Source organism: Ranitomeya imitator, chromosome 1 (assembly GCF_032444005.1).
Source record: "Ranitomeya imitator isolate aRanImi1 chromosome 1, aRanImi1.pri, whole genome shotgun sequence".
Taxonomy (NCBI): domain Eukaryota; kingdom Metazoa; phylum Chordata; class Amphibia; order Anura; family Dendrobatidae; genus Ranitomeya; species Ranitomeya imitator.
This window is the reverse complement of record NC_091282.1, coordinates 228478155-228502930: the sequence shown is the minus strand read 5'-3', so window position 1 is coordinate 228502930 and position 24776 is coordinate 228478155. Positions and strand designations below refer to the sequence as shown.

The 24776-nt window shown below is 44.0% G+C and overlaps 1 protein-coding gene across 1 annotated transcript in view; it reads left to right on the top strand.

Annotated features, from left to right (window-relative positions):
* CCDC60 (coiled-coil domain containing 60) overlaps positions 1-24776 on the top strand; it is a 330055-nt gene that overhangs the window by 112883 nt on the left and 192396 nt on the right. Inside the window, exon 2 of the mRNA XM_069754456.1 lies at positions 22012-22101. Coding sequence (XP_069610557.1) covers positions 22012-22101 — 90 coding nt within the window. The remainder of the gene's footprint in view (positions 1-22011; positions 22102-24776) is intronic.

Here is a 24776-nt window from a genome sequence, read left to right as displayed (position 1 = left end):
AGCACATGCGCAATAAACCAGGGTATGTGTTAAACCTTAGATTCCTCAGTGTACCCCCCTTTTACTCTAATGATAACTTTACAACTCTTTAGCATTCTCTCAAGCAGCTCTGTCACCTGGAAGGGATTTCTAACATTCATGAAGGCGTTCTCTTAAGTTCTGAGCGCTTGACTGCTTTGCTATCACTTTGCGGCCCAACTCATCCCACTCCATCAATTTCTGGGAACCATATCATTTGATGCATAACATAGCCTTTACATGGCCTGTAGATGTGTTTTTTGTCTTTGTCATGTGTAAGATTGCACTTACTAACGGGTAGGGGATTTGTTGTGAATTCTGTTATCAAACTCCCTCCTGTGGTCATGAATGGTACTTCGGCGAGTTCTGTCCATGGACTCCCTCTGGTGGCTGTGAGTGGAGCTGCTGGTTCTGAGGTTCCTTCCACAGGTGACTTAGTTTATTCTTTGGCTGGCTGCTCTATTTAACTCCACTCAGATCGTTACTCCATGCCAGCTGTCAATGTTCTTGTACTGGTTCAGTTCGTTCTTGGATCTTTCTGGTGACCTGTCTACTCCATCAGAAGCTAAGTCCCTGCTAGTTAATTATTTGTTCATTGTTTTCTTGTCCAGCTTGCTATCATGATTTTGCCTTGCTAGCTGGAAGCTCTGGGATGCAGAGGGGCACCTCCGCACCGTGAGTCGGTGCGGGGGTCTTTTTGCACACTCTGCATGGTCTTTTTGTAGTTTTTGTGCTGACCACAAAGATACCTTTCCTATCCTCAGTCTGTTTAGTAAGTCTGGCCTCCTTTGCTGAAACCTGTTTCATTTCTGTGTTTGTGACTTTCATCTTAACTCACAGTCAATATATGTGGGGGGCTGCCTTTTCCTTTGGGGAATTTCTCTGAGGCAAGGTAGGCTTTATTTTCTATCTCTAGGGCTAGTTAGCTCTTAGGCTGTGAAGAGGCGTCTAGGCAGAGTTAGGTACGCTCCACGGCTATTTCTAGTGTGTGTGATAGGATTAGGGGTTGCGGTCAGCAGAGCTTCCACTTTCCAGAGCTTGTCCTGTGATAGTTTAACCATCAGGTCGTTCCGGGTGCTCCTAACCACCAGGTCCATAACAGGGATTACTCTCTTGGCACGGGATTAACGTACACGGGCACGGTTTTTCCAAACAAAACAGTCCATTTGGTTTATTAAAGTATCATAAACCACATCATAAGCAGTCCATTTACACACTGGACCATGACATCACATCAAGTCTCAGATCCTTAGTCTGCGGTAACTAAACCCGCTGGTCCACCTTTGACCAGTTGCCGTGGGTTACCACACAGTTCATATCACAATTAGCAGCAACAGACTATGGTACCTTCTGGGAGCTCCTGTCCCACCTGCTGACTCCTTGTCAGTCCTCTCTCTTTGGAAGGCTGCCTCACGGGGATCACCAGCTTGCCTGGTCGGCACACATTAGTCAGTCCAGACCCACCGAAGGCCTGTAGCTTCCCACACAGTAGCTGTCACTGGCTCTGCAGATCCCTGTACTCACCTCGTGCTGTTCAGGGATCCGGTCCTACTCCCAGGACCTCCCAACACCCAGGTTACTCAGGATCATACAGGTGGCCTGTCCGGGTACTATTCAGGACGTCCATCCCCGGCTGGGACCGTCCAATACCCAGGCCACCAATAGCAAAGCCCCACCATGTGCTCTTCAGGAAGCCTCCTCCCAGGTCTTCCAACACAGGCTTCAAACAGGAAACTCACAGCGACCATACACAGGCACATGTGACCCACATCCTGGTCACATATACCTTGAACCACTCCCCTGGGTGGGTGTGTGGCTAGTTTGTGCCTCCCATCTCACATAACTAGCCCTGCCAAATCTCCCATGACTATTATACAACATGCAACATACTTGTGGGACTATAGGTCCCAGAACACCACATCACTGCAGGCTGGCAGCGCAGAGTCTTCTCCTCTGCGACACACATATCGTCCATTCATCACAATGCCAGACTTTCTTATGACCACAGCCATGCATTCAACTGCCATGCACTCTCATGGCCTCAATACACCTCTGTGTGCATACTGGGGAGACCATGCAGCGCCCCCTACCTGTTACAGGGGTCACTGCATCACACCTGCTGCAACACAAGTGTTGGTCCCATTAAGTGCATACCAGGTGCATGTAATTTCTGCAGCCAATCGGTGACCGCTGCAGTGGTCACATCTAAAAGTCCAAATACAAGTGACTGGGAGGGGACAAACAGTAATGTGGAGGTACATCAAGGGTCGAATCGGTGGTTAAATTGTATTGTTTATTTTAGGGCACTTTATGAATTTTGACCAATAGCTCTTACTGCCATTTTATACGGACAATCTTCATGTACTATACAGTTTTTAATACATATTTTTAAATATGGAGAATTATTTTGCCAGATGATAAAGTGCAACTTCCATATTAATGCCTTATTGAGTTTATAAACTCATTACAGATGGTGCTTACATTTTTTCATATATGCCATAATTTGCCAATCTGATAGCTTCAAAGAAGGTGCGTGAGCAGTGTAGGAGAGCAGATCTACTGCGCTATATTCATTTTTGTGGTGCTAAAAACAAAGCTGTTTGCAAGCAAAACAAATATAAGTGGCTTTGTTCCTAGAACAATGATCATTGACGCATCCCCTGTGAGCAAATAAATGTTGCTATGGAGCAGCCAGTGTTACAAGCTTTAAAAAAAGTATACTGTATATGTCATATCTAAAGACCACTGAAGATTAGGTGAAGCTTTCATGGTGAAAACATATCGACAAGGGCTGAAGGAGAAAGCTGGGTTTCTGACTGCCTCATTAGCATGACATGGAATGGCAGGGAGCATTCTCAAACTACACTGTTCACATACAGTGAGGAGGAACTCGGTGTCACGTACCCCCCAGTAGGTCGGTCAGCGGACATCACGACACACAACTGGATGGAATTAGGGTGAGGAAGGCCCTACCATTAGGGAATGAGGGATGGACACCTCCTGCTCCAACCTCAGCCTGTCCCTGCCCTAATGCCCTAAATGGGTCCTTCCCCTCACCACCGTCAGGACTTCGTCCCTCGCTGTCACCTCACACTTCCCTCGCTAGTGCACTGGCCGGCAAGGGCACTAGCCTCACCACTGCAGATGGAACAACACAGAGGACAGTGACAAACACGAGACAGATGAGGACAAAACACCAGACTTAGCTTAATAGCCCTCTCTGCTGCAAAGCACCGCACAGCAGATGAAAGGCTCCCAGACCATGAACTCCATGAAACCAGCAGATTCACCACTTCAGCCAGAGAGCTCCTTACTCCAGGCTTGGTCAACATAGATTGCTCTATCACCGTCAGTCAACTGATGCATCAGGTGACCATTTATAGGATGGTGGGAGTGGTCACCAACCACATCAGCTGACCTAGCAATGCTGCAGTTGCAGCAGGATGTCAACAAGGGAAACTGACATTAACCCCCACATGACCAAAAAGGAAAAAAAAGCTACACTTAAATCATAGTGGAACTAGAGCTGCCATGCATCCAAAAATGGATCGTGACAGTACCTTTAAATGAGGGACCTCTGGACCCTCAACATCGGACCTCACTGGAAATGATGTGCGGTGAGGATGCCTTGATCCACTAGATTCACCTTCACAGTCACCTGATCCTCAGGTTTTTGGCAGCCCAATGGAGATGACAGTAGCGTAGGCTCCGAAGGCGCAACAAATCTCCAGAGTGTCGAATAGTGGAATATGTTGTATACGTGCATTACTGGGGATAACTCCAGCTGGAAGGTTCCCAGGCTCAGAATGGCTGACACTCCATACAGCCCCATCACCCTAGAACTTCAGGTCCCAGTTGCGTACTTTCACCTGATGTTTTTGGTGGACACCCAGACGTATTCATTCACACACAAGTCTGGACCTGAACGTTTATTTCCATGCATGTGTTTGCCAAAGGATGGTGAATTCTTTGAGGCGTCCCCCTGTGTCACCAAACTCATACCCTCACTACATACAGAGGAAACCACCACCCTCCCCTGATCCCTCCTGCTGAGAAGACACCAAGACTCGGGTTTTACTTGTGGTGAGTGTTGCCCCTACTCCCTGGTAGCACCTTAGCTGTCTCCACCAGAGAAGAAGGGGTAGGTTTAAGAAGGACGGCAGAGACAGTAGCTCCAAGGCAGGAGTACTTACAAGACTAGTCCCAACTGACTACTTCCCTGGACCGCCAATTGAGGACTAGGTTATGTCTCTTAAGCCAGGGAAGGCCTAGGACGATGGGAGTTGGCATACCCTCCAAAACATAGCATGACAGGGACTCTTCATGAAGAGTCCCGATACGCAGGTTAATATTATCTATGACTTGAGTCACCCTCCCCTGGCTGAGTGGGACAGAATCAATTGCCTGAACACTAATGGGTCTCGCCAGTGTCCTACCCATCAGACCATGGGTCTGAACAAAGCAAGAATTCACCAAAGTGACTCCAGCTCCACTATCCAAAAGCACTGGTATAGTCTCAGTAACCCTGCCAACCACCACTTCAGCAGGAATGGTACACTGAGACGAAAAGATGGAGGAAATATACACCTGCTTCGTTGCCTCCCTCAACATTACCAGGGGGATTTGGCTTTTGAGATGGTGTGCATACTTTGGCATGAGCTGAGCAGACATTTATGTAATGATCAGTCAGACCACAGAAAAAACATGCACCCATCCCATGGCGAACCGCAGGCAACCTAGTCTGAGAAGAGACTCCTCCCACCTGCATGGATTCTTCCGTCTGCACTAGTGTGTTCTCTTCCCTAAAAAAGAACCACAGGGGGTAGATTTGGTGTATGTCTCTCCCTGAAGAGTCTATCCACCAAGATAGCAAGTGCGAACCACAGGGGGTAGATTTTGTGTATGTCTCTCCCTGAAGCGTCTATCCACCCAGATAGCAAGTGCCATGGTGGCCTCCAACTACCCAGGAGTAGCATACTGCACCAGAGTATCCTGAAGCCTACCTAACAGGCGGGGTCATTCCACTGCATGTCAATGGCCCATCTCTGAAACTCTGAGCAGTACTCCTCAGCCGGCCGGCCCCCTTGCTTGATCTTACAGAGTCGAGACTCCGCCAGGGAGATGCTATCAGGATTGCTAACCCTGCAAAAAACTCATCCACTGACGCAAATATGGTCAATCAGTTGACAGGGAGAAGGCCCCGGATTGGGGGTCACCCTTGAGGAGGGAGACTATAATCCCCACATTCTGTTCCTCACTCCCTGAAGAACGAGGGCAAAGCCTGAAATATAGCTTACAAGCTTCTTTACATACAATAAATTTAGCTCTCCCTCCAGAGAACCTGTCAGGGAGAGAAATCTTGGGTTCCGGTTGAGCCAAAACATGGGCCGAGCTTATGAACCCAGACACCTGCTGGAGCTGCTGCATCACCTCAGACCGCAGCTGTGTTAACTCATCTGTGAGAGTCTGGATCAGGTGAGCCAAAACCTCTGCTTGCGCCATAGGTTCACCGGAAAAAATATGGGTCCGTGACAATGTCAAGAATCCACCAGGGGGTCGGCCAGCGGATGGCATGACACACACACATTTGGATGGAAATGGGGAGAGGAAGGCCCTAAAATTAGGGAATGATAGATGGACACCTCCTGCTCTTACCTGAGCCTGTCTCTGCACTCCCCTACCGCCATAAGTGGGTCCTTCCCCCCACCGCCATTAGGAACCTCGTCCGTCGCTATCACCTCACACCTTCCTGGCTAATGCACTGGCCAGCAAGGGCGCTAGCCTCACCACTGCAGATGGAACAGCACAGGGGACAGTGACAAACACGAGACAGATGAGGACAAAACACCAGACTTAGCTTAATAGCCTTCTCTGCTGAAAGCACTGCACAGCAGAAGAAAGACACCCAGACCACGAACTCCACAAAACCAACAGATTCGCCACTTCAGCCAGAAAGCTCCTTACTCCCAGCTTGGTCAACATAGATTGCTCTATCACCATCAGTCAGCTGATGCATCAGGTGACCATTTAAAGGATGGTGGGAGTGGTCACCACCTACATAACGACCTAGCAACTCTGCAGTTGCAGCAAGATGTCAGCAAGGGAAACACATTAACCCCCGCATGGCCAGAAAGGAAAAAAATACATTTTAATAATAGTGGAACCAGAGCTGCCATGCATCCAAAAATGGATTGTGGCACTCGGGGCTTGGAGCACCATTTTAGTCATTTGTAGGTCCCTTAGAAGTCGGATATACTGTAAGTACCTCTCTGTATATATTATATGTATATGTGTGTGTTAAATCTAGGGAAGTAGATTTAGTCATCTTTTGTAATTTTATACTTGGAGTTTTCTAAATAGTATGCCTTAGTACCCTATGGTTTTTATGCACTTTTTCCTGACAACAGTTCCAATTGATTTTCGTGTTGAACTGTACAGCTCTATGTTAACAGAGAAAATAATACTAATGTGCCTAAAGGAAGGAAGTAGAAGCTACAATGTGAAACATTCAAAATAAGCAGATAGCTGATATTGAAGGCTTGTATGACTGTTAGGCTAGGTTCCCATTGCGTTAATGGGTTAGCGCTAACGGACAGCGTTGCACGGCGAAAATGTTGCAATTAACGCCGTGCAACGGGTCTGTTAGCGCACCCATTGACAGCAATGTAATGTTATTTTTGCCTGTAGCGCATCGCTAGCGAGGTGCCGTTCTTTTGTGACGGACCTCGGACGCTGCTTGCAGCGTCCGAGGCACGTCCGAGGTCTGGTCCTCACTAGCACAGATCGGGGATCTGCGCTAGCGGGGACGGTGAACGCGGACCAAAAGGAAACATTGCGTTAGCGCAATCCGCTAGCGCAATGCGCTTAACGGATTGCCCTAACACAATGTGACCCGAGCCTTACACCTCTGTCCTGGCTCCAGTGTTGGGTTTTGCTTTTTTCTCCCTATTACTGGCTCTACTGCATCTGGTATAACCGCATTTTTTACCTGAGTCATGTGTCAAGGTGAATCAAAGGGTCCATACTCACTTTTAGGATTCCTTCTTCCAATAGGTTACATTAGTGACCCAGTTTTCGGCTATTTTCATATTTATTTCTCATTTCTGGAAGCCATTTATTACATAATTTAATCTGGGGTTTTATCAACTACTTTTATTTGTTTTTCTGGTTTCTATAGCACCATTGATTTCCACTGCGTTTTTCAGACATCATCATTTACTCAAATTAAGACCAAACAAGCAGAGAAATAAATCTGGAGAGAAGTTCTTGAATCATGTGTATATCAGCATTACAACATAGTAACAGAATATTTTGGATCTTTTTGGGACCGGTCCCCATCTTTGTTCAGATGCGACTAGAAGGGTTAGTCATCCGGCCTGGTACACAACACTGATGTGCAACATGAAAGTCGTTCAGGATTTGTGCTGGTAAATAGCCTGGTGGCTGACATAGTAATTTGTAGTTCAGAGCGGAGCAGCTGGCAGGCTCCCTCCCCGTACATCCACCTCGCAAGCTGTCTTCCATTGCTGTGAGATGAAAGCAGCATCTTAACTCTTCTTGCTTTTCACGCTTGGCATTCACAGCAATAGGAGCAAGTACACAGTGAAATATATTAGAAGTTTTTTTTTCACAAAAAAGCAGCAAAAGTTTTCTAATCCTGCCTTTCTTGACTCGTGGCGGTTTAAATGGCTTTTTTTTATTATTATTTAGTTAGTACTAAAGTTTTTGATTCTTAGTGCAGAGGAAATATGACCTACTTTACCGGGGATAATAGTTTGCAACCCCCCTCCAAACTTACTAAATTGAAATGGATTACAGGTATACAGTGCTGTGCATGCCAAGGCAGATTTTCAGGGTTCTTACTTCTCAGATGGAAATAAACGAGTCAATAAGGCTACTTTCACACATCAGGGTTTTGCCGTCAAGCATAATCCGGCAAGGTTTGAAAAAACGATCTGTTTTCTTTTTCCACCGGATCCGTTTTTTTCTCATAGAGTTGTATTAACGCCGGATTGCGCCTGATGGCCACACGTTTCATCTGTTTTTTGCCGGATCCGTTAAAAAAAAGCTGTTTCCGGCGGACAGAGAAAACGTACAGAGGAACGTTTTTTCCGTCCTGCGAAAAAACGCCCAGCGACGCTTACAGCGATAAACGGATGAAACTGAGATGTGAAATGATGAATCTGGCCTCCGAATACGGTTTCTCATCACATTTTCCGCTCTGGTCTCTCTCTCCCCTGGAAGTCCAAACTCTACAAACATGGTTAATTAAAAAAAAAAAAACAGATCCGCAAACAAACGGATCCATTGCATCAGTTTTTCACAATTTTCAATGGATCCGTTTTTTCAAAAATTCGCCAAATCCTGCCTGGCGGAGAAAAACTGATTTGTTAAAGTAGCCTAAATGACTTCATAACACAGGTAGCTACAATACCTTCATAGTAGAGCCAGCCATGTGCCCCATAAGAGCCAGCCACAGTGACCCAGTACAGTAAATGATCGTGTCTCTGTAGCGCAGCCAACCACAGAGTGGTCAGACTATGGCCAGCCACAAGCTATACCGAGGGGAGGGAGGAAAAAGCTCCAAGTCAAATAAATATATATAAGCATATAAGCAGGCAGCGAGGTGGTACAGGAGATGATTAAATCAAATGAATCAAATACTAGAGTACAAGTGGTATGGAGTAAAGTCTCGTCCCTCTTTGCTTTTTACACAGGGGATCCCTTAGTACTATTTCCTTTGTATATCTGTTGGATACGCCAGGATAGGGCGAGACTTTACTCCATACCACTTGTACTCTAGTATTTGATTTAATCATCTCCTGTACCACCTCGCTGCCTGCTTATATGCTTATATATATTTATTTGACTTGGAGCTTTTTCCTCCCTCCCCTCGGTATAGCTGCCCACTCTTTACCATCACAATTTTGTGTAACAGTCTGTTTTTTCGGGCCTTCAGTTTGGAGTTTCTATACCTGGGGGTTTATTTATTTTTATATATGTATGCACGGTCTGCTGACTTAGTACTGCTGATTTGCTCCATTATCATTAGCTGTTAACCGTGCGTGGAACTAGGTTCACCCTTCTCTTTCTCATTGCATCTTTTTTACTTGTATTTTTAATATTTACGTGTAACATTTTAGAAATTTGGTTCTCAATGAAAGTTGTTATATTTTTTAGCTCTGGTGTCCATTATTTTTTGGTTGTTTATTTTCCCATCATGCCTCTCATTTTCTCCCTTACACCTCTTATTTTCCCCCTCACTCCTCTTATTCCCCCCTAACACTTGTCATTTCGACCTCACATCTGTCATTTTCCGATCACTCCACTATTTTCCCTCACTCCTCTCATTTTGCACTCACACCTTTTCATTTTCACCTCACACCCCTCATTTTCACCTCAGTATATACATGTTTGTCATCTCCCTTATATATAGTATACACCTGTATGTCTTCTCTTGTATATAGTATATACCTGTATGCCATCTCCCCTGTAAATAGTATATATCTGCTGTATGTCATCTCCTCTATATTGTATATACCCATGTGTCATCTCCTCCTGTATATATTATATACCTGTGCCATCTCTTCTGTATATACTATATACCTGTGTGTCATCTCCTCCTATATATAGTATATACCTGTATGTCATCTCCTGTATATAGTATATACCTGTATGTCATCTCCCCTGTATATAGTATACACCTGCTGTATGTCCTCTCCTCCTCTATACCTATGTGTCATCTCCTCTTTTATATAGTATATACCTGTATGTCATCTCCTCCTGTATATAGTATATACGTCTGTCATCTCCTCCTGTATATAGTATGTACCTCTAAGTTATCTCCTCCTGTATATCTATATATATAATTGTCTAAGGGTTTTTCCGTCTGTCTGTCTTTCTGTCCGTCTGTCTGTCCTGGAAATCTCGCGTCTCTGATTCAGCGACGGGCACAGTATCGACGTAGAAATGCCGCGTCTCTGATTGGTCGAGGCCGCAAGGCCTCGACCAATCAGCGACGGGCACAGCGACGATGATGTCATAAAGGACGTAGAAATCCCACGTTTCTGATTCAGCGACAGGCACAGTATCAACGTAGATGTCATAATGGTTGCCATGGCGACGATGATGTCATAAAGGTTGCCTCGACCAATCAGCGACGGGCACAGTCTGCCGCGAATTCTGGAATCATCATTGTCCATATACTACGGGGACATGCATATTCTAGAATACCCGATGCGTTAGAACACATATACCACCCTCAGTACACATTTCACCACACATACACCAACCTCGCCACATAAAAGTCGAAACACAAAAGTCGCCGCTCAAAACTCGCCACATGCAAAACTAGGCTCACGCAAAACTCGCCACACGTGCAAAACTTACCTCATAGAAAACTCGCCACACGCAAAACTTGCACACGTGGAAAAATTGCCACATGCACAAAAGTTGCAACACATGCAAAAGTTGCCTCACACAAAACTTGCACATACTCAAAACACACCACACATAAAACTCGCCACGCGCAAAACTTGCCATGCGCAAAACATGCTGCACACAACTTGCTACACTAACCTGTCACATGCAACTCGACACACAAAAAGTTGCTACACGCATGTCGCCACACAAAACTCATCTCACAAAAGTCGCTACTTGGATGTCGCCACATGCAACTCAACACACACAACTTGACACATGAAACTCGCCCTAAAACACACACAAGTCTGGTATTATCCTTCAAAACTAAAAATCTGATTAATAAGCAGACAAACTACAAGAGCAACAAATGTACCATATAGGGAATACAGCAGCTGTCAGTCACATGACCTGTCTATTATGTGTATGTGTGAGCTAATATATACTGCCTGGGGAGAGGGCTTCCCGTTGGCTGAGGATTTATTAGGCTGCCAATTTAGCTTATAAATACTGACCAAATAACGTGTGAACGAGGTTTAATACAGGAGGAGATGACACACCGATATATACTGTATACAGTGGAGATGACACAGATATGTACTATATACAGGACAGATGACACACAGGTATATACTATATACAGGAGGAGATGACACACAGGTATATACTATATACAGGAGGAGATGACACACGTGTATACTATATACAGGAGAAGATGACATACAGGTACATACTATATACAGGGGAGATGACACACAGGTATATACTATATACAGGGGAGATGACACACAGGTATATACTATATACAGGGGAGATGACACACAGGTATATACTATATACTGGAGGAGATGACACACAGGTATATACTATATACAGGGGAGGTGACACACATATATACTATATACAGGGGAGATGACACACAGGTATATACTATATACAGGAGGAGATTACATACAGGTATATACTATATACAGGAGGAGATGACACACACATATATACTATATAGAGGGGAGATGACACACAGGTATATACTATATACAGGAGGAGATGACACACAGTTATATACTATATACAGGGGAGATGACACAAACATATATACTATATGCAGGGGAGATGATACACAGGTATATACTATATACAGGAGGAGATGACATACAGGTACATACTATGTACAGGAGGAGATGACACACAGATATATACTATATACAGGAGGAGATGACACACAGGTATATACTATATACTGGGGAGATGACACACGTATATACTATATACAGGAGGAGATGTCACAGATATATACTATATACAGGAGCAGATGACACACAGGTATATACTATATACAGAAAATCAAATAATAACCCCTAACTTGAAGGATGCTTTCAAATATGCATAGATGAAGAGGCAACTAGTTAGAATGAAGTATAGCATCCATATAAGCTGGTAGTTAGCACATGTTCTACGCTACGTACATAGAATCATATAAAGGCAAAGCGTATATTAAACAAATAATGTAACATTCTTTATTAAGATAAAAAGAACATACAAAATCTAAAATAGTAACCACAGAAAATGTTTGGTTAATGAGCCAAGCAAAACATGAGTGGCACCATTACTGAGCAGATGGTCTAGTAAGACATGATGAAACACACATAGTATAGTGTGTCGCTATACTTATGAATAATCCAGGAAGAAACTACAATGGCACTCACAATACATATTGCTAATAGCAAGTACATCAAGCCATAATGGCGTGCCAAAGTTACCATACACTAAATAGACAATAGACAGCAACACAAAAAACACAGCACTAGCAGCAACAGTAACAAAGTAAAAGATAGAGTCTTACCAAAGCTCAGGAGATGGTGCCACAGCCCCTACGCGCGTTTAGGCGACGTGCCTTCGTCAGGGGGCACACAGGAGATGACATACAGGTACATACTATATACAGGAGGAGATGACACACAGGTATATACTATATACAGGAGCAGATGACACACAGGTATATACTATAAACAGGAGGAGATGACTTACAGGTATATACTATATACAGGAGGGGATGACAACTGTATATACTATATACAGGAGGAGATAACATACAGGTATACAGTTAGGTCCATATATATTTGGACAGAGACAACATTTTTCTAATTTTGGTTATAGACATTACCACAATGAATTTTAAACAAAACAATTCAGATGCAGTTGAAGATCAGACTTTCAGCTTTCATTTGAGGGTATCCACATTACAATTGGATGAAGGGTTTAGGAGTTTCAGCTTCTTAACATGTGCCACCCTGTTTTAAAGGGACCAAAAGTAATTGGACAATTGACTCCAAGGCTATTTCATGGACAGGTGTGGGCAATCTCTTCGTTATGTTATTCTCAATTAAGCAGATAAAAGGCCTGGAGTTGATTTGCGGTGTGGTGCTTGCATTTGGATGGTTTTGCTGTGAAGTAAACATGCGGTCTAAGGAGCTCTCCATGCAGGTGAAACAAGCCATCCTTAAACTGCGAAAACAGAAAAAATCCATCCAAGAAATTGCTACAATATTAGGAGTGGCAAAATCTACAATTTGGTACATCCTGAGAAAAAAAGAAAGCACTGGTGAACTCATCAATGCAAAAAGACCTGGGCACCCACGGAAGACAACAGTGATGGATGATCGCAGAATAATCTCCATGGTGAAGAGAAACCCCTTCACAACAGATAACTAAGTGAACAACATTCTCCAAGAGGTAGGCGTATCGATATCCAAATCTACCATAAAGAAAAGACTGCATGAAAGTAAATACAGAGGGTTCACTGCACGGTGCAAGCCACTCATAAGCATCAAGAATAAAAAGACTAGACTGGACTTTGCTAAAAAACATCTAAAAAAGCCAGCACAGTTCTGGAATAACATTCTTTGGACAGATGAAACCAAGATCAACCTCTACCAGAATGATGGAAAGAGAAAAGTATGGCGAAGGCGTGGTACAGCTCATGATCCAAAGCATACCACATCATCTGTAAAACACGGCGGAGGCAGTGTGATGGCTTGGGCATGCATGGCTGCCAGTGGCACTGGGTCACTAGTTTTTATTGATGATGTGACACAGGACAGAAGCAGCCGAGTGAATTCTGAGGTATTCAGAGACATACTGTGTGCTCAGATGCAGCCAAATGCAGCCAAACTGATTGCTCGTCGTTTCATACTACAGATGGACAATGACCCAAAACATAAAGCCAAAACAACCCAGGAGTTTAGTAAAGCAAAGAAGTGGAATATTCTTGCATGGCCAAGTCAGTCACCTGATCTCAACCTAATTGAGCATGCATTTCACTTGTTAAAGACTAAACTTAAGACAGAAAGGCCCATAAACAAACAGCAACTGAAAACCACCGCAGTAAAGGCCTGGCAGAGCATCAAAAATGAGGAAACACAGCGTCTGGTGATGTCCATAAGTTCAAGACTTCAGGCAGTTATTGCCAACAAAGGGTTTTCAGCCAAGTACTAGAAATTAATATTTTATTTAAAATTATTGAATCTGTCCAATTACTTTTGGTCCCTTTAAAAACAGGGTGGCACATGTTAAGGAGCTGAAACTCCTAAACCCTTCATCCAATTTGAATGTGGATGCCCTCAAATGAAAGCTGAAAGTCTGAACTTCAACTGTATCTGAATTGTTTTGTTTAAAATTCATTGTGGTAATGTCCATAACCAAAATTAGAAAAATGTTGTCTCTGTCCAAATATATATGGACCTAACTGTATAATATATAAAAGAGGAGATGACACATAGGTATATAGAGGAGGATATGACATAGAGCAGGTATATACCATATACAGGGGAGATGACATACAGGTATATACTATATACAGGAGATGACATACAGGTATATATATATAGGAGGAAATGACATACAGGTATATAGTATATACAGAAGAGATGACATACAGGTATATACTATATACAGGAGGAGATGACATACAGCAGGTATATACTATTTACAGGGGAGATGACATACAGGTATATATATATATATATACAGGAGATGACATACAGGTGTATACTATATATAAAGGGAGATGACAAACATGTATATACTGAGGGGAAAATGAGAGGTGTGAGGTGAAAATGAGGGGTGTGAGGTGAAAATGAAAAGGTGTGAGTGCAAAATGAGAAGAGTGAGGGAATAAAGTGCAGTAAATGACAGATGTGAGGTCGAAATGACAAGTGTTAGGGGGGAATGAGAGGAGTGAGGGGGAAAATAAGAGGAGTGAGGGGGAAAATGAGAGGTGTAAGGGAGAAAATGAGAGATGTGAGGGGGAAAATGAGAGGCGTGATGGGAAAATAAGAGAAGTGAGGTGCTATAACTAACCACAGATATTTACTATGCCCAGGCAACACCGGGCTCTTCAGCTAGTCCATTATAAAATGGCAATTCTGTAATAACTACCCTTAGCGGTAGCCATTTTAATGCGTATCGGTGGTCGCTAAGGGGTTAAACATATATTTTAATGTATTTTTACCATTTATTTTTGCCCTTACATTGCAGTCTTTAATCTATTTTATCAATCTCTTCTAAATTCCAGAAAAAAACAGGACTTGATAGAAGTACAAAGATGGCATCAAAAGAAGGCTTTAACCCCTTAGCGACCGCCGATACGCCTTTTAACGGCGGCCGCTAAGGGTACTTAAACCACAGCGCCGTTAATTAACGGCGCTGTGGAAAAAGTCCATAGCGCCCCCCAGAGGCCGATTTTCTCCGGGGTCTCGGCTGCCGAGGGTAGCCGAGACCCCAGAGAACATGATTCGGGGGGTTTTTAACCCACCCCGCATTTGCGATCGCCGGTAATTAACCGTTTACCGGCGATCGCAAAAAAAAAAAAAAAAAGCGATCTCTTTTTAATTTCTCTGTCCTCCGATGTGATCGCACATCGGAGGACAGAGAAAAGGGGTCCCAGGTGGCCCCCCAATACTCACCTAGCTCCCCCGATGCTCCTCGTGTCTCCCGGTGGGCGCCGCCATCTTCAAAATGGCGGGCGCATGCGCAGTGCGCCCGCCGGCCGGCACCGGGAGAATCTTTGGGGTCTCGGCTGCCGGGGGTAGCCGAGACCCCAAAGAGCATGATCGGGGTCGGTATTACCGACCCCTGTTTTGCGATCGCCGGTAATTAACTGTTTACCGGCGACCGCAAAAAAAAAAAAAAAAGTAAAGTGTAATTCTCTGTCCTCTGATGTGATCGCACATCAGAGGACAGAGAAATAGGGGGATTCGGGGGCCTAGCATACTCACCTAGGTCCCTGGATCCTCTTGCTGCTCCTCCTGGCCGCCGGCAGCAGAACATGGCGGACGCATGCCCAGTGCGCCCGCCATCTGTCTCCATCTGCCGGCCGGAAGGAGAACAGCAGTTGGGGCTAAAATTAGGGGTAGGGTTAGGGTTAGGGCTAGGGGTAGGGTTAGGGGTAGGGTTAGGGTTAGGGCTAGGGGTAGGGTTAGGGGTAGGGTTAGGGTTAGGGTTAGGGGTAAGGTTAGGGGTAGGGTTAGGGTTAGGGGTAGGGTTAGGGGTAGGGTTAGGGTTAGGGGTAGGGTTAGGGGTAGGGGTAGGGGGTAGGGGTAGGGTTAGGGGTAGGGTTAGGGGTAGGGTTAGGGGTAGGGCTAGGGTTAGGGTTAGGGGTAGGGCTAGGGTTAGGGCTAGGGTTAGGGCTAGGGTTGGGGCTAAACTTAGGGTTAGGCTTCTTTCACACTTACGTCGGTACGGGGCCGTCGCAATGCGTCGGCCCGACATACCGACGCACGTTGTGAAAATTGTGCACAACGTGGGCAGCAGCTGTAGTTTTTCAACACATCCGCTGCCCAATCTATGTCCTGGGGAGGATGGGGCGGAGTTACGGCCACGCATGCGCGGTCAGAAATGGCGGATGCGACGTACAAAAAAACGTTTCATTGAACGTTTTTTTGTGCCGACGCTCCGCCAAAACACAACTGATCCAGTGCACGACGGACGCGACGTGTGGCCATCCGTCACGATCCGTCGGCAATACAAGTCTATGGGCAAAAAACGCATCCTGCGGGCACATTTGCAGGATCGATTTCTTGTCCAAAACGACGGATTGCGACGGAATGCCAAACGACGCAAGTGTGAAAGTAGCCCTAGGGCTAGGGTTAGGGTTGGGGCTAAAGTTAGGGCTAGGGTTGGGGCTAAAGTTAGGGTTAGAGCTGGGATTAGGGTTAGGGTTTGGATTAGGGTTGGTATTAGGGTTAGGGTTAGGGTTGTGATTAGGGGTGTATTGGGATTAGGGTTAGGTTTGAGGTTAGGGTTGAGATTAGGATTAGGGGTATGTTGGATTTAGGGTTTTGATTAGGGTTATGGTTAGGGTTGACATTAGGGTTGTTTTGGGGTAAGGGTTGTGATTATGGTTAGGGTTAGGGATTAGGATTATGGATGAGGTTGGGATTAGGGTTAGGGGTGTGTTGGGGTTAGGGTTGGAGCTAGAATTGGGGGGTTTCCACTGTTTAGGTACATCAGGGGGTCTCCAAACACGACAGCCAATTTTGCGCTCAAAAAGTCAAATGGTGCTCCCTCCCTTCTGAGCTCTGCCGTGTGCCCAAACAGTGGGTTACCCCCACATATGGGGCATCAGCGTACTCGGGATAAATTGGACAACAACTTCTGGGGTCCAATTTCTCTTGTTACCCTTGTGAAAATAAAAACTTGGGGGCTACAAAATCTTTTTTGTGGAAAAAAAAAATATTTTTTATTTTCACGACTCTGCATTCTAAACTTCTGTGAAGCACTTGGGCATTCAAAGTTCTCACCACACATCTAGATAAGTTCCTTGGGGGGTCTAGTTTCCAATATGGGGTCACTTGTGGGGGGTTACTACAGTTTAGGTACATCAGGGGCTCTGCAATCGCAACATAATGCCCACAGACCATTCTATCAAAGTCTGCATTCCAAAAAGGCGCTCCTTCCCTTCCGAGCTCTGCCGTGCGCCCAAACAGTGGTTTACCCCCACATATGGCACATCAGCGTACTCGGGATAAATTGGACAACAACTATTGCAGTCCAATTTCTCCTGTTACCCTTGTGAAAATAAAAACTTGGGGGCTACAATATCTTTTTTGTGGAAAAAAAAATATTTTTTATTTTCACGACTTTGCATTCTAAACTTCTGTGAAGCACTTGGACATTCAAAGTTCTCACCACACATCTAGATAAGTTCCTTGGGGGGTCTAGTTTCCAAAATGGGGTCACTTGTGGAGGGTTTCTACTGGTTAGGTACATCAGGGGCTCTGCAAACGCAACATAATACCCGCAGACCATTCTATCAAAGTCTGCATTCCAAAACGGCGCTCCTTCCTTCCGAGCTCTGCCGTGCGCTCAAACAGTGGTTTACCCCCACATATGGGGTACCAGCATACTCAGGACAAATTGGACAACAACTTTTGGGGTCCAATTTCTCTTGTTACCCTTGTGAAAATAAAAATTTGATGGCTAAAAAATCTTTTTTGTGGAAAAAAAAATTTTTTTTATTTTCACGGCTCTGCATTATAAACTTCTGTGAAGCACTTGGGCATTCAAGGTTCTCACCACACATCTAGATAAGTTCCATGGGGGGTCTAGTTTCCAAAATGGGGTCACTTGTGGGGGATTTCTACTGTTTAGGCACATCAGGGGCTCTCCAAACGCGACATGGCGTCCGATCTCAATTCCAGCCAATTCTACATTGAAAAAGTAAAACGGCACTCTTTCTCTTCCAAGCTCTGCGGTGCGCCCAAACAGTGGTTTACCCCCACATATTGAGTATCGACGTACTCAGGAGAAATTGCACAACAACTTTTGTGGTCTAATTTCTCCTGTTACCCTTGTGAAAATAAAAATTTGTGGGCAAAAAGATCATTTTTGTAGAAAAAATGCAATTTTTTTTTTTCACGGCTCTACGTTATAAACTTCTGTGAAGCACATGGGGGTTCAAAGTGCTCGCCACACATCTAGATAAGTTCCTTAAGGGGTCTAGTTTCCAAAATGGTGTCACTTGTGGGGGGTTTCCACTGTTTAGGCACATCAGGGGCTCTCCAAACGCGACATGGCGTCCAATCTCAATTCCAGCCAATTCTACATTGAAAAAGTAAAACGGCACTCCTTCTCTTCCAAGCTCTGCGGTGCGCCCTAACAGTTGTTTACCCCCACATATTGGGTATCAGCGTACTCAGGAGAAATTGCACAACAACTTTTGTGGTCTAATTTCTCCTGTTACCCTTGTGAAAATAAGAATTTGTGGGCGAAAAGATCATTTTTGTGTAAACAAAAGCGATTTTTTATTTTCACGGCTCTACGTTATAAACTTCTGTGAAGCACTTGGGGGTTCAAAGTGCTCACCATACATCTAGATAAGTTCCTTAAGGGGTCTAGTTTCCAAAATGGTGTCACTTGTGGGGAGTTTCCACTGTTTAGGCACATCAGGGGCTCTCTAAATGTGACATGGTGTCCGATCTCAATTCCAGCCAATTCTGCATTGAAAAAGTCAAACGGCGCTCCTTCACTTCTAAGTTCTGCGGTGCGCCCTAACAGTGGTTTACCCCCACATATGGGGTATTGGCGTATTCAGGAGAAATTGCATAACAAAATTTATGGTTACATTTCTGTTTTTACACTTGTGAAAATAAAAAAAATGGTTCTGAATTAAGATGTTTGCAAAAAAAAGTTAAATGTTCATTTTTTCCTTCCACATTGTTTCAGTTCCTGTGAAGCACGTAAAGGGTTAATAAACTTCTTGAATGTGGTTTTGAGAACCTTGAGGGGTGTAGTTTTTAGAATGGTGTCACACTTCATTATTTTCTATCATATAGACCCCTCAAAATGACTTCAAATGTGATGTGGTCCCTAAAAAAAAATGGTGTTGTAAAAATGAGAAATTGCTGGTCAACTTTTAACCCTTATAACTCCCTAACAAAAAAAAATTTTGTTTCCAAAATTGTGCTGATGTAAAGTAGACATGTGCGAAATGTTATTTATTAACTATTTTTCATGACATATCTCTCTGATTTAAGGGCATAAAAATACAAAGTTTGAAAATTGCAAAATTTTAAAAATTTTCGCCATATTTCCATTTTTTTCATAAATAATCGCAAGTAATATCGAAGAAATGTTACCACTAACATGAAGTACAATATGTCACGAAAAAACAATCTCAGAATCAGCGGGATCCGTTGAAGCGTTCCAGAGTTATAACCTCATAAAGTGACAGTGGTCAGAATTGCAAAAATTGGCCTGGTCATTAAGTACCAAATTGGCTCTGTCACTAAGGGGTTAAATCAGGGGTGTCAAACTGCATTCCTCGAGGGCTGCAAACAGGTCATGTTTTCAGGATTTCCTTGTACTGCACAGGTGATAATTTAATCACCTACACACATAATGATTGCAGCACCTTGTGCAATGCTAAGGAAATCTTGAAAACATGCATGGTTTGCGGCCCTCGGGGAATGCAGTTTGACACCCCTGCTTTAAATTGACTCCTCTGCCATGGTGACCCCCTCACCATACCGCAATTGACAGCAGCATCTACATGAATAAATAGCAATCAGATCCAGCTCCAGTCACTCCTTTTAGAGGCAGGTGCTGGCTGTATTAGTGTATGTGCACGTGATCCGGAAGTGGCAGCGCTTTGTACACAGAGCATCTTAGCTACATCCAAAGTGCTGTCGTCTATTGAATGCAGGTGAATCCACATGTGATCACTGAACTGTGCGGATTCACCGCGTCCAATACATTCTATTGGTGAAATTTCTCTTGCGGGATCTTGCGTTTTCGCAAGAGAAATTGACATGGTGCAGTCTGGAAAGACTGAGCATGAGTTGCGGGCGTCTGCGGAGACATAGTGGGAATGGGATTTCTTGAAATCCCATCCACTATACTGTAACATCGGGCCGCTGCGGGTTGGATGCTGCACAAGTACACAGCAGCCGCCCCGCAGCGTTTACTGACCGTGGGAACATTCCCTAACACAGCTGGCACTGGTGTGTATGGAGCAGGCTCAGATCCTGAGTCCGCCCCATACACCTGCACCTGACCCATGATGTGTATATATATATATATATATTCACTGTATGTCACACATCATTGACAGGTTTCAGCATGAAATGTTGCTATATTTCTAGTACATGGTCACAACACCTAATGTCCTGTTCTGCTGCCTTCATCTGTCAGATTGGTGTCTCGTTTTCTTCTTCCCCAAAATACTAAAAGCAGAGGCATCAAGAGCGCAAAGGTAGAAGATTGCTTTAAGGCTGCCGTCACACTAGGAGTATTTGGTCAGTATTTTACCTCAGTATTTGTAGCCAAAACCAGGAGTGGGTGATAAATGCAGAAGTGGTGCATATGTTTCCATTATACTTTTCCTCTAATTGTTCCGCTCCTGGTTTTGGCTACAAATACTGAGGTAAAATACTGACCAAATACTGCTAGTGTGACGGCAGCCTAAGACCTAATTGATCAATCTTATGTATGTTTCCTAAACATATCGGACCCCCGTTTGATCCCCCCAGCCACTGTTCATGAATAAATATGGGTTGTATTCTTAACACTTAATACCAAGTGTTTCTTTCTCCCTTTTTGTGCTTCTAGTAAGAGGCGTTAATGGTGACTTCGCTGACCCCGCTCTTGTGAATGGAAATGAGAGAAACATTGGATATTTCTTATCTCCCGCCGCAGATATCCCAGGGAGAGTTAAATACTTTTTCTAATCTCTCTGAACTGTTATGATGAAAGTTGTTTTCCTACAAATCCATAATGTACTTCTCATCATACACAGCGTTTTGGAATGAAAACGCCGCCAATAATCCAAGAGCGCTTACAAATAACGCAAAGAGTTTTAGGGGCTGATAAGATCTATTAATTTGATTAAAAGCTATTTTTCACTGGGTTAATGGCGCATTTATTGCTGGCGTCCATGCTCAGTCATAAGGCTAATGTGAGCTCGGAGAGGCGGGCAGACTGTGTACATATTCATCGCATGCATTCATATCTCGCAATTAGAACGCCAGCTCACAGCGGCAAAGAAAATGGCGAGTTAGAAACATGAGTTCTACTGCCACCTAGTGCATTACATAGCTTGCTGGGGTTGCAGCGAGGTAAAACCACATTTGTAGCATTTTACCAGAAAATAAAGATAAATATATTTTCCTTCATTTTACATCAAACTCTGCATGAATTTTCTTGTGTTTCTCCAGCTTTTTAAGCAAAGTAAATCATATTCCCTTGTCCCTATGTGGCAGCAGAATAACAGGCTGCTGGTTATAGAGATTGTGTCTAATTAAAAAAAAAAAAAGGTGTCATCTTTCACAGGAACTGTTTATTTTGTAAACTGTTTAGAAAAAAAAATTCCAAAAAAATACTGAATAACACGTTCCTGTTTTTTTTTTTTTTTCGAGATTGTATTATTATCATTACTACTAATAATGAAATTCTCACTGTTGCTTAACCTTACCGTCTGTTACTGCATTATTTCTCTCTGAATAATTATGGACTTTTTAGTTACTGGATGATGCTATCAGTAAATTATACAGAAGATATTGTAAACTTTATTTCTAGGATGCAAAACCAGAAGAGACTGATGCTGAGAAAGAAATGCCTGGAGAAAGCGTATTGGAGACGTCGTCTAAATCCCCACTGATCAGAATGGTGAGGCTTTACAACTTGTTCCTCTTCTCTAGATAAACCCATATGCAGAGCTGTGTGCAGGGGGCTGTACAGCTGCAGACGTAGCCCCCTGTGGCTGGGGAGCGGCTGGGACTCCTCCGCCGTTTATTAATGAGAATACTTCCATAATATGGCAGCCTCTGTATACTTCCGTATGAAGTCACAGGCTTACAGAGGTATGGTCCGACTATGTAAAAGTCCACTGAAAGGTTATGATTAGTGATGAGCGAATATACTCGTTATTCGAGATTTCCCAAGCATGCTTGGGTGTCCTCCGAGTATTTTTTAGTGCTCGGAGATTTAGTTTTCTTTGCTGCAAATTAATGATTTACAGTTACTAGACAGCATAAGTACATGTGGGGGTTGCCTGGTTGCTAGGGAATCCCCACATGTAATCAAGCTGGCATGTAAATCATTCAGCTGAGGTGAGGACAACTAAATCTCCGAGCACTAAAAAATACTCGGAGGACCCCCGAGCGTGCTCGGGAAATCCCGAGTAACGAGCATACTCGCTCATCACTAGTTATGATTAGAGTTGGGCAGATTGTTTTGTGGGACTAGCTAACTAGCTTTAGAACAGTTCTTACAGGCTGTATTTGAAAGAGATTATGACAGCTGCACTCATTGATTCTTTACAAACACTTCACAACTTTATCAATTTCCGATGATTTACTGTCATTTAAAAAAAAAGTCCACTGAAAAATTACTGTGAAAATAGCTTCCTATGGAGCAGTTATAGTGCATGGCCAATGATGGTCCATATAGTCTACTCACTAATCATATAGTTACTAGTGGCGTAACTTGAAGCTTGTGAATTCCAAAGCAAAATCTCCAACAGGACCCCAACTATCATAGGTCTTTAATAGTAATAATATTTTCATATATCGACTGAAGGGACCTTTTAGAGACTCCTCCACCAGAGGTTATTTTCAATGAAAGGATGTGTTACTAGTGTGATACATGTAACCAACACAGAACAGCAGAACTGAACTTTGTGTCATAACAAACACATCAACAGCTGCAGCTCTCACAGCTCTACTGTATTGCATCAATATTGCAACCCTGTCTACCTGTGATATCAAAACTGAGAGGAACCTGCAGATATGTCAGGTATAATCACACACAGCTCTGCAGTAAGATCAGGACAGCAGACCATGGCCATCACACATCACACTGGTAACATTCCCTCTGGAGGCAGATTCTCATACTGATCTGTGCCCGCCCCTTAATCAATTCTTTCCTCGTTTTTTACCCATTCAAATAATTAAGGAAAAAATGCAAGAAAAAATGCCTCTGTAAACCTGAAAAAACGCACGTCTTTTTCATAGCATTTTTCTTGTCAAGGCTCTTGTTTTTAGTGCTTAATAATCACCTGCGAATAATAATGCAAGCACATAGCCTAAGAGGGAATTCATCAATATCCCATTTTTTGTACCCTTGATCCAGAGTCTTCCTGAGTAAGATGCTCCAAATTAACTAGCCAGCATACACCATTTTTTGGCCACCATGCACCAGAATCAGAAAATGTTCTCCAGTCTTGGACTGAAGTACATTACTGCTGTAATTTAGGCCACTTTTTATGGCCTAAAATTCTAACAAATCTGTCAGTCCATTTTTCGAAAGTTGTCAACAGCCCACGAAAAATCACCATTTTTTGTGCAAATGTGCATGTTCAAAAATGTTCTACTTTTCTATGTCAATTTCCCAGCCGCCCACACCCTATGTAAAGTCAAAACATGGTATAAAACTAGGGTGTTCACATACATTGGTATCTGACTGGGATCTAAAGGTACCCTCACACTGAACAACTTAACAACGATAACGATAGCGATCCGTGACGTTGCAGCGTCCTGGATAGCGATATCGTTGTGTTTGACACGCAGCAGCGATCAGGATCCTGCTGTGACATCGCTGGTCGGAGCTAGAAGGCCAGCACCTTATTTTGTCGCTGATCACCCGCTGACATCGCTGAATCGGCGTGTGTGACGCCAATCCAGCGATGTCTTCACTGGTAACCAGGGTAAACATCAGGTTACTAAGCGCAGGGCCGCGCTTAGTAACCCGATATTTACCCTGGTTACCATTGTAAATGTAAAAAAAAACAAACAGTACATACTTACATTCCGGTGTCTGTCCCCCGGCCTCAGCTTCCCGCACTGACTGTGAGCGCCGGCCGTAAAGCACAGAGGTGACATCACCGCTGTGCTCTGCGCTTAGTAACCCGATGTTTACCCTGGTTACCATTGTAAATGTAAAAAAAAACAAACACTACATACTTACATTCCGTTGTCTGTCCCCCGGCCTCAGCTTCCCGCACTGACTGTGAGCGCCGGCCGTAAAGCACAGAGGTGACATCACCGCTGTGCTCTGCGCTTAGTAACCCGATGTTTACCCTGGTTACCCGGGGACCTCGGCATCGTTGGTCGCTGGAGAGCTGTCTGTGTGACAGCTCTCCAGCGACCACACAACGACTAAACAGCGATGCTGCAGCGATCGGCATCGTTGTCTATATCGCTGCAGCGTCGCTTAATGTGACGGTACCTTTAGGGGTAACATTTCTCCTTGTGGAGACTGAAATGTCAAGCCTGACATGCCAAGGTGATTAGACTTTTAAGCCGCAATGTTCCTCTGGTGTGATATTGAAATGATAGAGGAAA